General features: G+C 32.2%; 2 protein-coding genes across 2 annotated transcripts; one reads left to right on the plus strand and one right to left on the minus strand.

Moving 5' to 3' along the window:
• Positions 1-530: 530 nt before the first annotated feature.
• On the plus strand, positions 531-2,663 carry LOC108325071 (glycine cleavage system H protein 2, mitochondrial). Its single transcript, XM_017558067.2, has 3 exons — positions 531-686; positions 1,855-2,114; positions 2,338-2,663. The coding sequence occupies exons 1-3, from the start codon at positions 608-610 to the stop codon at positions 2,461-2,463; spliced, it is 465 nt and encodes a 154-aa protein (XP_017413556.1). The 5' UTR covers positions 531-607; the 3' UTR covers positions 2,464-2,663.
• Positions 2,664-10,699: 8,036 nt separating this feature from the next.
• On the minus strand, positions 10,700-13,738 carry LOC108324492 (receptor-like protein EIX2). Its single transcript, XM_017557438.2, has one exon. It carries the CDS (start codon positions 13,736-13,738, stop codon positions 10,739-10,741), a length of 3,000 nt encoding a protein of 999 aa, XP_017412927.2. The 3' UTR covers positions 10,700-10,738.
• Between the last annotated feature and the right edge of the window lie 1,813 nt (positions 13,739-15,551).

Raw genomic sequence — 15,551 nt, forward strand, 5'->3', positions numbered from 1 at the left:
TTAAAAGTTATTGTTAACATATTAAATTTAAAAAAAGTAAAGTTAGATGCAGTTATTTTACTTGTAAAAGAATAATAAACATAATTTTTATTTTAGCTAAAATAGCAGAGTTATTTTAATTAATTTATTTTTATTTTAGTTAATAATTTTCAATTTTAGCACCAAATTAACTGTAATAAACTATAGACACTAAAGAAACAACATTAAACAAAGGTTGGATATTTAAAAGTAACAAAACTAAAAAGAAAACTAAAAGGCAATATTTACAAGGCTATTTTTTATTTTATTTTTAGTACTGTATTTATTCTTATAATATAATAATATAATATATTATTATAATAAGCTTTTGTAGTAGTGTTATCTGAGACACTCCATGAATCCAATTGAAACGCCACCAAATAATTAAAAAATAAGAGAGAATATATCTTGTTTTAAAAAAAGATAAAATATTTTCTTAATTAAAAATAGATAGTATTAAGGAATAAGGAATAAAAAAAGAAAGAAAACTTTCACCAACCCTCAGCAATATAAATAAGTGGGAAGTTGTCTCTTCATGATCACCACAAAGCAAAAGTGTTGAACTCACAAATACACAGAGAAGAGAGAAATGGCTTGCAGGCAATTATGGGCTTCAAGGGCTGCTTCTTATCTCAGGATCTCTGTCTTCAACAGAGGCTTTTCCAATGGTAACATGCTTTCTCCTTAACCCTTTTCTTCTCTCTCTGTTATGCTGCGATCTGCTTTTTATTTTTTTTCATTCATCATTCAAAATTTATTTTTCTTTTTTTGTGCTATGATGTGGATCTTGATCTATGTATTTGCTTTAATGATCTGAATCTAGGGTTTCTTCTTTTCGAGATTGGAAATTCATATTTCTTTGTACGATTTCTGATGTATGAAGTGCATTCATCATTGTGCTAACTTATAGTGCGTGGATTCAGATCTCTGAATTTGATGGCACTGTTCACATTTTTTGTTTTTTTGCACCGTTTCCTTGATGTTATTATCTATGCATGTACTTTAATGGCACGGAGCTTTCTAACGGTGGTGTGGGGAAAGTGCACCCACCCACCCTCCCTGAAAAGTAGCACACAAATAATGCGTCTAATCTTTTATAATATTATCTTCACATTCTTAATGGCAGTATTATCTGTGACCTATAGAATATGTTGCGTTCTGAACCTGGTATGATCAAACAGGAGGATGACAAGGGTGGAGCTGGTAATAGATAGTGTATAATGATAGAAGGGGTAAGAGGGATTTTAATTAGGATAAATTCCATTAAAATTTAAAACACTTGACATTTGTAAGCGTTTTCAGAGTTTATTAATGAAAGTTCGAAACATGGGTTGTAGCTATGCTGTTTGCTAGATTTAATACTAGATCAGAGAGAAAGGATTTTTGTTGTTTTCTAGTGCATTTTGGAAATTTGCTAGAAAATAATTTTGGGTGTTTTGGCTTTTTGAAGTTAACCATTGCCTTTTTTCGGCAATGCATTTTTGGGATACATTTATCAATTTCTTGTCGTTGAGTAATATTTTAAATTTTACCTAACTTGATCCTTTATAATCATTCATCCTAATTGGCTGGGTAAACATTTCCATCACACAACTGCTTAGTTTCATATCGTAAATGTAAACATCTCAAGGGCTTTGATGTTTTTCTGACTCTTATCCACATCTGCAATTATATGTCAAATGTAATATTGCATTTGAACCTGTAGGATATGGAAATGTTTGGTTGTTTTCGCAGTAGTTGCAAATAAGATTTATGTAGTTCATCTACATAAAGGCTTCCATATATGAAAAAGAACATCTAACTTGCATTGTTGGCTTCGTCCATGTTTACTTGCAGTTGTTAAAGATCTGAAGTATGCTGATTCCCATGAGTGGGTCAAGGTTGATGGAAATTCTGCAACCGTTGGCATAACTGATCATGCCCAAGATCATTTGGGTGATGTTGTGTATGTTGAGTTGCCTGAAGTGGGAGCCACCGTGACACAAGGAGACAGTTTTGGTGCAGTTGAAAGTGTGAAGGCAACTAGTGATATTAACTCTCCTGTTTCAGGAAAAGTGGTCGAAGTTAATGAAGAGCTTAGTAGCTCTCCTGCTTTGGTGAGTTTTTTTGCCTAATTCTTAAAGAACAACATTTTACATGAAAGACAAAATGTGTATGCTGAGTTTAGAGGCACTGACTATTCTCCCCCCTTTTTGTACTTTGTTGTTTTTGTATGCTACATCTTGGATCACTACGCCTATGTATCAATGAAGTATTGCAATGAATACTTTTTCTATAAACACTAAGAGTTTTCATGTTGTCCTACATTTCTTCACACAGGTAAACTCAAGCCCTTATAAAGATGGATGGATAATTAAGGTTGAACTGTCCGACAGTGGCGAACTAAACAATTTGATGGATTCAGAAAAGTATTCCAAATTCTGTGAAGAAGAAGATTCACATTAAGATCTTTCAGCACTCTTCCATGGTGTTGTACATCATGTTCATGTTTTAATTGGGAAAGCTAAGAAGGGCTTGTTCCCTTTTCTACATGTCATGTCTTTACTTTTCTATTTTTATTTTTCCTGAAATTCAGAATCAGTGAGATGATTTTTCACTCTTTGCAATGGAAATATGAATTTGATAATGTGGTAAATTCATGATTAGTTTTCTTTATTAAGGTATATCAATTTTGTTAGTTGAATGTAATAATTGAGAAATAAGATGAGACATTGGTTATCAAGAATTGAAGATGAATTGAAATTTCAACTTCCATATTCTTTACACGCCATAGAAACCATTTTTGATATAGGAAAAATCTGTTCGTATCGGTGGTTTAAAATGTATCCCATCTCACTTAATTCTTGCATGATTATGTAGGTGCCTTGTTCCATACATTTCAGAAAGCATTTAAAGGGAAACCTATGTGTATTCTAAAATAAGATAAGACTAGATCTGAAAAAAGTATAGATTATTATGGCGCTAAACGGAGTTTAACTGATGTTACATTTCTTCACATCAGTCACCAGTCAATTTTTGGTGCCATATTCACTATTTGTGCGCCATGTTCAACCATATCTCGATGCTGTAACAATTTAATATCAATATGCAACTGGAAAAGTAGTGTAAAACAGAAAATAAAAATACTGGTATGAGCCATCAGGAAACATTGCGTCAATAACCAGCGTAAGCTGTTCTTGCTCAGATCTGAATAATCTTTGTCATCATAATAGTTGTTTGTCCTTTTTGTACAGATCAAGAGGGGTAACTTCAGGGTTTTACTTCCTGTAGCCTGACAATTTCTTCATGCACTCCTTCAAATTTTTAAAATGATATTTTATCTTTCATAAAGGTCATTTTTGGATTATACATTTCTTAAACAAATTTTCAAAAAGAGATATCCAAAATAGAATTGTTGAACCAGATTTTTGGAACAAATTTTGGAAATACATGAAATGCATTCCGAAACAAGTTTTCTAGAATGGGATTTCTGGAACAAACTTTCCAGAACATATAATGTCATTTAGAATAAATTTTATGAAACAATCCTATATGAAAGGTCTTCTGAAAAAAAGTTTTTCAGAACACATGGAATGAGTTTTGGAAAGAGTTTTCCGGAATGAGTTTGGAAAGAGCTTTCTGGATTTTGTTTTTTCTTTTCCTCCTTTTCTTCTGCTGTGATGATGGGAGCGGCTGTGGTCATATCAGTAGGGGTAGTAGTATGGTACAGTGGTGAAAGATGATTAAGTATTTTCCTGTCGTGGGTATGTAATGAGTAATTGTGGGAGTGCAAGAAACAATAGCCATACGGAGAAAGTCCAACTCGACCACCATTGGACCTCTAAGAAATTATAAAACTCATTATCTAGATATTCAAACTTTCTAAAAATTATAAGGATTGTCTGGAAACTAGTATTGTAAGGACTGTCTTTATGAAAAGAATCCAGGTTACATTTAATCCAAGTAAGAGGAGAGGCGTTGACTAAAATCTCCTTTAGGAGCTTTAGAAGGATGAACCTCAATCTTAAAGTTTTTAGGATTATAAAATGAGTATACAACACTATAAACTCACACAAAACAGATTTCCCATCTATATTTTCTTTCATTTTTTTTGAAAAAGCCATATAATGTGTTTGGACGAAATTTTTTCAAAGATTAATTTATTTTTATGAACTTTTTTAAATACTTTCTAAAAAAGTAATTGATCTATAGACAATAAATTTTAAATTCTAAAAATGGAAATTTTTCAAATACTTTCTAAAAAACTCTCTTATGCTCTTTATGACTCCGACAATAAGAGGTGAATTTTAGTCCATACTTCTAACATCTTATTTTAGTAGAATAAGATTATCAAAATAAAACATTACATAGATATTAATTTACCAGAAACTACAAACTATTGATGAAAAAGATCTTACACTTGGAGAATAAAACCCTATTTATGTTGTTGCTTCATTCTCAACCTCACACTGAATGACTGGAAAGACGTCCTCCTTAAGCTCACACCATTTAAGATAATCATCGCAAAAGAAAAAACACAAACAAACAAACAAAGACAAAAACAAGGGTAAGCTAGTGATACAAAACATTTTTATAATACATCAAAAACATATTAAACATTTACTTAATGATACATATCTCACACCAAATCAACCAAACACTTTATGCATGACAACTCTTTGACTTGACCATCCAGATTAGTATGAATATTGAGCTATGACAGTTCGGGCACTTGTTGTGGTGAAACAGTTGGCCCACCCCAAGCTATCACACAATGTTAGTTCGTTATCATTCGCCTTAGGCCAAGGTAATACCCCTAGATTAGGACCTCCTGTTCTTCTCATGACATGCCTCACCCCTCTCTACTTGAGAATGGGTGACCATTAGAATGTCAAGATGAGAAATAGAAACACCCTTACAAGTAATTAGAAATCACATAATAAAACAATTTTTCTTTATAGCATCTTGATACCCACATTAGGTAAGGAAAACAGCTTGGAAACTCTCACCAATAGCTCCGAAAGGGTCCAAAACCTCCAAAATGACCTAAAGAACATCCAAAATTAATATCCAGAACCCTAACACCCCCTCCCCTAAATCTGGTGCAGTGGTGCCTAATGTGCGCTTAGTGGCACTCGAGCGCTCAGTACCCTGGCCACTGGAAACAAGCGCTCAACACCCAGTTTGGGCACTCAGGTGAGCGCTATCAAAAAGACTCTACACTTTTTGGATCCTTTCACACACTTACCCCACAACTTTGAATGGTTCCTAGGACCTTCTAAACATTGAAAAACCTCTGGAAACACCACTCTAACTCATATTGAACACTTGAAACCAAATCACTCCTCTAAGCTATCCAAACTCCATTCTACTTCTTCCATCACCTATATCAGCATACTAACATCATGGAAAAGTCATAATACATTCAAGAATACACCCTAACACCTCAGTTTTCTTCCAGCTTTACTACTTTCATTTTCCAACAATTTAAACCCCCCAAAAGTACTAAAAGTAACTAAGAAATCACCCTCTTCTAAAACTAACACTTCCACGCAAGATTTTACTAATTTAGATGCCTAGAAAAGTCACAAATAATCTATTAACAGACCTCAAACTTCTCAATACAGTTTATACCCCTCATATCAAATTCTCACTATTCAAAACCCCAATTTTTACACAAAAAATCTCTTCAAACTTCCATTAAATACTTCCTATAACAAGTCTCAAATCACTTCATAACAACCCTATGACAATGGTTTTCTCACCTCAGCCCCTATTTCTCAAACTCACCCATCAAAATCTTTCTTTTTACGTTAAAACTCAAAAATTTGGTTAATCTTCACTCCAACCACTTTGAATTCAATACCAAGTATCAATACCCTTCATTATACGCAATCATAACAATATCATTACAAACACACCATATCAAACATTTCAATCCTCACATAATCATTAATCATCATTTAAACACTATGAATATTAGTACAACCTACAATTTCACTCGAATCAAGTTATCATACATGCAAGCACTAAATTTACACAAATAACATAATAGAAAAACAAACACTAGCTTCCCTTACCTTACACCGAAGCTATAGAGCTCTAAGAATGAACACGCTTTGCTTTCCGTACAAGGAATTCTAAAAACACCTACGAATAACCAAATTGTGATAGGAAATAGTCCTTAAGACCACAAATTGACAATGAATCAAGAAATGAACACTAATGATACATGCGTCGGGGTTTCCTAAGCATGATCATAAACAAAGAACGAAAGGAAAAAGAGGTAAAAACTTACTTGCTCTAAACAAAGAACTGATAGGTTAGAAATAGAGATTACTCATATGTGATCTCATAGGAACTTCCTGATCATCAAACAAATGATTCAGGAGTTAGAATTTTTAGAGAAAAGATAGAAAACTCTAAAAAAAGTAATTTCTAAAGAGATGATATGTTTTAAAATAATCAAACTCATTTATAACAAAATTATTTATAAATAACTCATTTAATATTAAAATAATTGAATTTCATTATTTTTAAACTATCACGAATTTTACAATATTTGTTACTTTTGAGCTCCTACTCTTGTAACAACATCTTGTGCACATATTATTACTTAAAATTATATAATTTTAAATTTCATTTACAAAGTAAGAATTTAAATTGTTTGGTATTCTTCTTTCTCACCTCAATTCAGTCTTGGTCAAGGCATCATTTGTTGAATTTGATAATTTTGCTTAGGTTAGAGTTGATCAGTTTACTTTTTAACAAACATCATTAAAATATGTTTTATCACTGATGTAATGAACGTATGCATTGGTTAGGTAATTTTGGTCAATATCAACATTCATTATTTCTTTTACCCACATCAATATTATTTTTCGACTTATATCAAATATAATTTTTTCAATTGATGTTAGTTGGAATCCGTTCAACTAATACTGATCGAATTTAGTTTTAGGCAAACATAAGCATTTTTTCTATCGATGTCAATGAGGGTTTTCTCGTCTATCAATCCTTATTAATCTTATAAACATGAAATTTTAAGCTTACACGAGTTAAAAAAAATAATCCTAAGCAATATCAATCATATATAATAACTACACGAACATAACTTTGATCGATATTAATTAAAAAAAAATCCTTATTAGCATTAACTAAAAATTAGTAATTTATAAATTGATTATCACTTTATTATTCTTTTTACAGGATATGAGATTCTCCCAACCTACACTATACGCTTAAATATATTATCTATATAAAATTCAGTAGATCTTCATTTCAAAGGTTCTTACTTTTAAATGTTATCTTTGCCTTTTTCTCAATTTGGAACATTGTTTTACACAAAAGTCAAGCAACGATGATAGGTTATCCTTTTTTTTTTCGCAAATAATACTGATTTTAATATAAATATATCCAATGAAATAGACTAATATACGACCAAGTGAAAATTGGACTTCTTAGAGACTAAATTTTCAAACTTTTTATTCTTTTTTAAAATTCCGGAAATGTAACCTACCTTAAAGTCAAAATCTGAAGGAGAAATTTCATATATATTTTTCCTTTGTGTACTGGAGCCATCTAGCTGTGACGTTTTTAGTTGTATTTTTTTTAGTTACAGTAAACAGAAGAAGTCAATTCATAAATATTTTATTTGTTGTAATGATATTAGAAGTTTTATTTTGCCATTGAATTAGTGTTTTTGCTTCCTACACGTCTATGATTTCTTTTTGTATGTGTTACTTCATTTTATTTTAAAATATCGGTTTAACCTTTTTATTTTATAACAACTTGTTTAATTTGAAAGGTTTTTGAGTCAAACAATCTCTATTAATAATTTAAGTTTAAGTATTTTTGCGAAAATTTTACATTCAAAAGGATTAAGTCTATTTTTTTTTAATTATACATTGAGAAATGCATAATATAGAAATATATATATATATATAATAATATAATATATATTATCGAACAATAATATAAAAAATAATTTTTATCGTACAATTTTAAAAATATTATTATAGAATTCGAAAATAAAATATTATTCTTTTAATTTTAAATATTTTATTTCTGCATTATACATTCATAATAAAATATTTTATTCTTTTAATTTGAAATAAGTTTATCCAAAATTTTGTCTTAAGTTATATAATCATCAGCCATTATAAAATATTCCAAAAAAATAAGAAAAGAAAATATAATAATAGAAATAATTTGGATTATTTTCTTTCAAATTTATATATTTGCTTGAAATTAAATGTAACATCCCAAATTTAAGCAGCTTTGGATATAAAATTGATTTAAACAAAATAATTTATCATCTATTAGTATTAATACAATTTTTTAAAATAAATAACCATAATAATAATTATATCTAAAAGACTAAATAATCAAGAAGACGTTCTACAACATCACTGCTCTCTACTATGATACTTCAACACCTATCTCTCATATGCTCCCACTAATAAGATGATCATCACAAAAGAAAATAAACATCACACTGATAATGCTAATTCTTACCATTCTCTAAGCATGAATTTAGTAGCAAAATCAACTCTTTTCTAGCTTGTAACTTGCTTAATCCTCTATTTTATCTTAGTTTTATGAATAATTATGTTTTGGGCTACTTTGATGTAATTTCATCTATAATCCCTTTATTTTGTAGCTAATAATGTGCTTGGAAGAATCTCCAACAATGTAGAGAACTGAACCAACCACAAAAGCAAGCAAATTTGCAGAAAAACCAGAAAAAGAAGTAATGCTGCTGAACCTAGATGGGCCCCCCTGGCTCAAGGGCGCTGAAGCGCCAGTGCATCATGACTGTCGTGCGCTTGAGCCCCCCTCACACAGGGGGGTTGGAGCGCCATTTTTTGCTGACATGGTAAATTTGTCTTTTTAACGCAGAAACGCGAAGGGTTTTGGGTCTTTGGAGGCGCGATTTCACTGCTGGAGCTCATGAAGGGCGTGAGGAGCTTGTGGGAACATCTCCTTCTCTTCCTTTGTGTCTCCTTCTTCTTCCATCCATGTTTGTAAGCTCTAGGGTTCTCCATGGAAGTGGAGAACCAGATTCATCTTGTTAGGGTTAGATGTAGCCTATGAATTCTTGTGTAATTGATGATTGATTTGATTATATATATGCCTTTTCTATCAATTGTTAGTATTCTTGTTTCCAATCTTAAAGCTTGCATGTAATAGGAATGTTCATGACTTGAATTTGGGGTTTCATGGATTATGGAGATGTAAGATGGAACCTTGAACTGAAACAAGGGTCCTTGTGGTCATTGATTCTAGGGATGGAAGATGATTCACATGTTGTCTTAAGATCCTAGCTCTTTAATGCTGGTTTGCTTGTTAGATTTTCCAAGGTATTGGAGTTTAATAAGGAAAACCTAGGCTCTTTCACCTAAGGGATTAGGGCTAGAATGTTTTTGTCGATTGACTTTAGTAAATTGATGGAGAGAAGATGAAATTGGGTAAGCACAAGAGTGAAATAGGTGAAAACTAACCTTAACAATGTCATTTTATATCATTTCTAATCTTTTCCATATCTAAGTGCCTTTAATGACCAAATTCCAACCATTGTATATTTGTGAATTTATCTTTGCACATGCTTGTAAATGAATGTTGTTCTATTAAGTTTAAATGAGTTGTTAATCGCACAATTCTCTAGTATTACGAGTCTCTTGGGAAAACGATATCTGGTCTTACCATGGTTTATTACTTGAAGCGATTCGGTGCGCTTGCTGAAATCACTCAACAAGTTTTTGGCACCGTTGTTGGGGACTCGTGTTAATACTAGACTTTTGTGAGGTTTTTAACTTGTGTAGACTTGATCTTGTATATAGAACTAACTCTTTTGTTGTAAATAGATTTTTACTTTTAATTGGGCTAATTTGTGGCTTTAGCCTAGTTGTGTCTAAGTGTATGTAGGGGGATGTTCATATAAGGAGGACTGTAGCCTCAAAAGCATCGTGTAGACCTTGAGATTAAAGGACTTTTAGGACACAAGGAGACAACTAGATTGAGCACTACAAGCTGCCCCAAATTCTTCCTTCCTTGAAGATGCTCCAAGTGCTAAGTGAAAGATGAAGAAAAAAGGAAGAAGGAAAAGAGAAAGACTAGTCACCACCACCCTTTAATGAGAGACAAGGAACTCAAGCCTAGCAAGCCAAAGTTGATCAAGAGGATTAAGTGTTTGAAGATGTCAAGGTAGTGGAAGGGCTAAAATATTTTTGGGGTAAGATGGTTGTATATAAAATTTAAATTTAGTTATTTTGAGATGACTGTAAAATTTTTCTTTATATTATGTTCAATAACTGTTTTATCATATTCTTGGTATAATAACTCTTTTATATAATATTATGCTATATTTTAGGATGTTACACACAACAGTGGTACTGAGAAAAACTCTTGCAAAAGTCAGAAATATGAAAACGTATTTTGATTTTCTTCATGTTCAAACTAAAAATGAATAAAAATAATAATAATAATAATAATAATTATTATTATTATATTTCTCAAGTAAAAAAAACATCAACCTTTCTCATGAGTGTAAGGGAGGTTGTATGACTCAGATTATTTGGAGAAGGATACACTCTGCAATATTTTAGCAATTATTAGTTAAACTAGAAATTCTACAATGCGTTTATTACTATTTTACAAAATCCTTACTTATTAAACAAAATAAACGTGAATCCTCCAATAACATAAAAGAGACAGAATGGATAAAGATTACCATAATGTGTCACTCAGCACCACGATTCACGATTCCAGTCAACCTTTCCTTAAAAGTTGCTAAGTGTATTGCCAATGATACATTTATCCTCTGTGTAGACTCATCAACATATTGAAAGTAAGCAAGTCTCCAACTTCTCTTCAACAACAAGCTTCCCGTCACAGCCCAAAATCCAATAAAATAGCCAAGTGCAATGACACAGTAAAACCACAGTTTCTCTACTTTATCCTCTTTGTGATCTTTTTCTTCATCTTCATCACCTCCTTGGAAATCATCATGAAAACACTTATTCGGCAGTGGAGGTCCACACAGAAATGGGTTGCCACCATAAATAGAAGGATCATCAAGGGTTGATAATTGAGATCCTTGGGGAATTGGTCCTGAAAGGTTGTTGTAGGACAAATTTAAGTGGCTTAACCAACTTAAACTAGATATGCTTTCTGAAATTGCACCAAAAAGTTGGTTATGGGAAAGGTCAAGAGATTCTAGTGATTTCATATCTCCAATTCTTTTGGGGATATGTCCTGACAAACGATTGTGTGATAGATTTAGGCCATGCAATGCACGCAATGATGTTATTCCTTCTGGAATAGATCCAACCAAATTGTTATTTGACAAGTCCAAGTTTACCACAAGTTTTAGATTTCTTGTATACTCAAGTTCTCTTCCTTTCATGACCACTCTAACCTCTTGTTCATACCATTCAACAGTTCTGTTAGATTGATTTACAGAAATATTCTTTTTTGAGGCCATACCTGTGAGATTTCCTATGCAATGAGGGATTGGACCCATCAAGTTGTTGTTTGAAAGATCCAAAATTTGCAGTGCAGAAAGTTGGCATAGTTGTAAAGGAATTGTTCCATTCAACCTGTTCTGCCGTAGCCTTAGAATCTGCATCGAGGAAAAAATATTCCCCATCCATGAAGGGATAATCCCAGACAAATGGTTCTCTCCAACATCCAAAATTAAAAGTTGATTTAAATTTTTCAAAGATGATGGAAAGCCCCCATGAAGGCTGTTATTGTTCAAATGTAACCATGCCAACGTGGGTAGATTACCCAGAGAGCTAGGAATGACACCTGATAATTTGTTGGATTGCAAATTTATGACACCGAGTCTTTGAGTAACATTCCAACAATTAGGAATTTCACCAAATAACATGTTTCCTGAAAGGTCAAGATTGTACAAGGAGCCTATTCTGCACAATGAGTTTGGAATGGGACCGTTTACAAGGTTGTTTCCAAGAAGCATGTAACCGACATTGGGCAAGCTATCAGAAATATTTTGGGGAAGTGACCCACTGATACGATTATCGGTGAGATTTAAGTAGACAAGTTGCCTGGGCCATCTTATGTCAGACACCAAATTCTCCAAATGATTTAGGGATATGTCTAAGTTCTGAAGGTTTAGAAGCTGGCTAAGACTGAAAGGAATGTTTCCGTGTAACTTATTTTCAAAAAGATAGAGGGTCGACAAATTTTGAAGTTGACCAATATTGTGAGGAATGGTACCATTTAAAGAGTTTCGTGAAAGATCTAAATCTGTTAGGCTTACAAGTTCCACTAAACTCCTTGGAATGACCCCATCAAAATGATTGGAAGCAAGAATTAAAATCTTTAAACTGACAAGTTCCCCGATACAGTCAGGAAGAGAACTGGTGAAGTTATTGTTGGAAAGCACCAAAGTCTTCAGATTGACAAGTTTTGTTATTATAGCACAAGGAAGTGATCCCACCAAGTTACTGTCAGTCATAATCAATGAACTTAGATTTTCAAGCTGTCCCAACCATGCTGGCAAAGGACCATTACATTCGTTGTGACTTAAATCCAAGTACATTAAATCGTGCCTAATGCATTCAAACTGCGTATGGTTTCCAAGTGCATCACTTTGAATTTTGTTTGTTGACATATCTAATTGTTGAAGATGGCAACAGTTTCCCAGAAGAGATGCCAGAGATCCCTCAATATGATTGACATCGTTACTTGAAAGATTGAGGTATTGAAGACCCTTTAACTCACCTAACCAACCCGGAACAGAATCAAACTTGTTTTGTGAAAGGTCGAGAGAAACCAGGGAAGTCAGATTCTGCAAAGCAGATGGAAGTGAGCCATAAAAAGCATTACTATAAAGAAATAGACTGTCGAGGTTAGCACATGTTTCCAACCAGAAGGGAGTGGAATTCAGGTTGTTGTGAGAAAGGTCAATGACTGTAATGGAAGTCATATTTTGAAAAGCATCCAAAAACGGAGTCTGAAGTCCATTTTCTGCTAGATTGAGGTATTCCAGTCTGGAAAGGTTTGTGGTGCTAACATGTTGATGGGTGTGCAATTTATCAAGTCCACAATTTCTCAAATCTATTTCTATCAAAGAAGGAAGCATGTTGAGTGACTGCAACAAATTTTGTGCTTTATCAAGAATCACATCACTCATGTATAGGTATTGGAGAGATGAAAGTTGAGAAATCCAGTAGAAGTCATCCGCATACAAAAGAGCATTGAAGCTCAAATCAAGAACGAGCAAATTTGTGAGGTTCCCAAGATTGTACGGGATCCTACCACTAAAATGACTATCAGAGAGATAAAGGGCTTGCAGATGCTGCAGCTTTTGAATGAACGCTGGTATTGAACTATTAAGAAATTTGTTTCCACTCAAATCTACATAAGTTAGATATGTAAGCTGCAATATAGAAGGGTGAACATGTTGAGCTTCGAGGACATGATCGTAAAACTTACAGTTTGGTTGAAAATCTCCTTGTAAGGGATAACAAGGATTTCTGAGATCTAGCTTGACAACATGGCCTGTAACATTATTGCAACCTACGCCTTTCCATTGGCAACAACTAGTTCCTTCCCAAGATGAAAGGCTTGAAGGATCTTTGAAGCTTCCTTTGATCCTTAGAAGAGCTTTCCTTTCTTCTTCATTGCAACCAAGTGGTGCATGGCCACATGAACATAACACCGCAAATGCTGCAGTCAAAAGGAAAACAATAGCAAAAGGCAACACCAACATGTCTGCAGAGAAGAGTGTCAGAATACAAAGAACAGAGTTGGCGAGGATCAACGAAGTAGACAATATATAGGCGTCACTTGGTTTATCATATAAAACTTTGAAAACAGGAAACTGAAATATTGATGACTCGGCACCACTAGTAAAGTGGTCAAAGCCGGCAATTTTCTTAATAAAATTTAAAGTCTAAGATAATTCTTATGCACAGGAAGATACTGATATATATATATATATATATATATATATGGAGGATATTACATGTAATTTTATAAGAGTTTTATTTTATTTTTTATAACTTTATGCTAGACATTCTTTTGAGTATGGTCAACCTAATTAAGATGTCGTGCTTCGATAATCATATGCAACATATGCAATAATCTATTAAAAAGAGAAAAAAATGAGGATAAATTACATTTAAATTTAAAGGTTAATTTAAAAATATATCACGTTTGTATTCGTTTTCGCAGTTTATTACTGAGAGTTCGAAGCATTGGTTTAGCGATGCTGTTTGTTAGATTTAATATTAGATAAGAGAGAAAGGCATTTTCCAGTTTTCTAGTGCATATTAGAAATTTGCTAGAAAATAATTTTGGTGTTTCGGCTTTTTTAAGTTAACCATTGCCGTTTTTCTATAAAGCATTTATGAGATACATCTATCAATTTCTTATCGTTAAGTAATATTTTAAATTTTGCCAAACTTGATCCTCTATACTCATTAATCCTGATTGACCGAGTAAACATTTTCATCACACAACTGCTTAGTTTTATTTCTTCAATAATGTAAACATATTATGGGCTTTGATGATTTCATAACTCTTTATATACATTAAAACTGAAATTAGTATTCTCTTAAATTTTGATATATTTTAGTCTAAAAACATAAAAAATAAATATATATAATTATTTTAATTTAATGACGTTAAATTTTTTATACATATTAAATGACGTTTCAAGATTGACATTTGAATTTAAACATATTAAATAAAGTAATAACTTAAGATGACATGCGAAGGGACACTATGTAAGAAAAGACTTTTTATACCTGTTAAAAAAACTTTTTATATTAGTTTTTGAGTAGGTATAGAAATGAAGGTATAGAAAGTTTTCGTTTTTACACTAGTACTAGATAGGTATAAAAAGTTTATCCATCGGTTATGTATTTATCAGGTATAAAAGAATGAAATTTATATCTGATAGTATAGGAGCAGGTATAAAAAGGGCGTCTCTCTTATTTAAAAAAACTCATTTTTTATGTCTATTACCACGAGAAAAGGTATAAAAGAACCTCACTTTTATACCTGATGTTGTTTATAATCAATGTGAAAAATAAGACTTTTTATACTTGATCTAGTTTTAATCGGGGTACATAGTGATATTTTTTTTTAAATATTGGATTTGTATGCACTACTATCCATATCCAAACCTGCATAAAATCTAATCATAGAATACAGTTTAAATAATCAATAACAAGTAAAATAATCAATATTGTTTCTATTAACACATCAAAATGTAATATTTACTTAACAAAATTTTTAAATATATTTACCTAACATAGTTACTTAACATAGTTACACATATAATAGTTCCTAAACTCAAAATGTAATATTGAAACATTTTATCATGTACAAATGTTTAAAAAAAATACAGCCTACTGCTCTCGAACATCCTTTATGATATGTTGCTCCATTGGAGACGTGACATCAAATATCTATAGAATGAATAATTTGAGTCAAGTTATAATATTAATGACTTAAGATCTTAGTTATAAAATGTTCACGTTACCAAATTCCATGAGTCAACGACATTTGCGGATATA

The sequence above is a fragment of the Vigna angularis genome, chromosome 3 (assembly GCF_016808095.1).
Source record: "Vigna angularis cultivar LongXiaoDou No.4 chromosome 3, ASM1680809v1, whole genome shotgun sequence".
In the NCBI taxonomy this organism is placed as follows: Eukaryota; Viridiplantae; Streptophyta; class Magnoliopsida; order Fabales; family Fabaceae; genus Vigna; species Vigna angularis.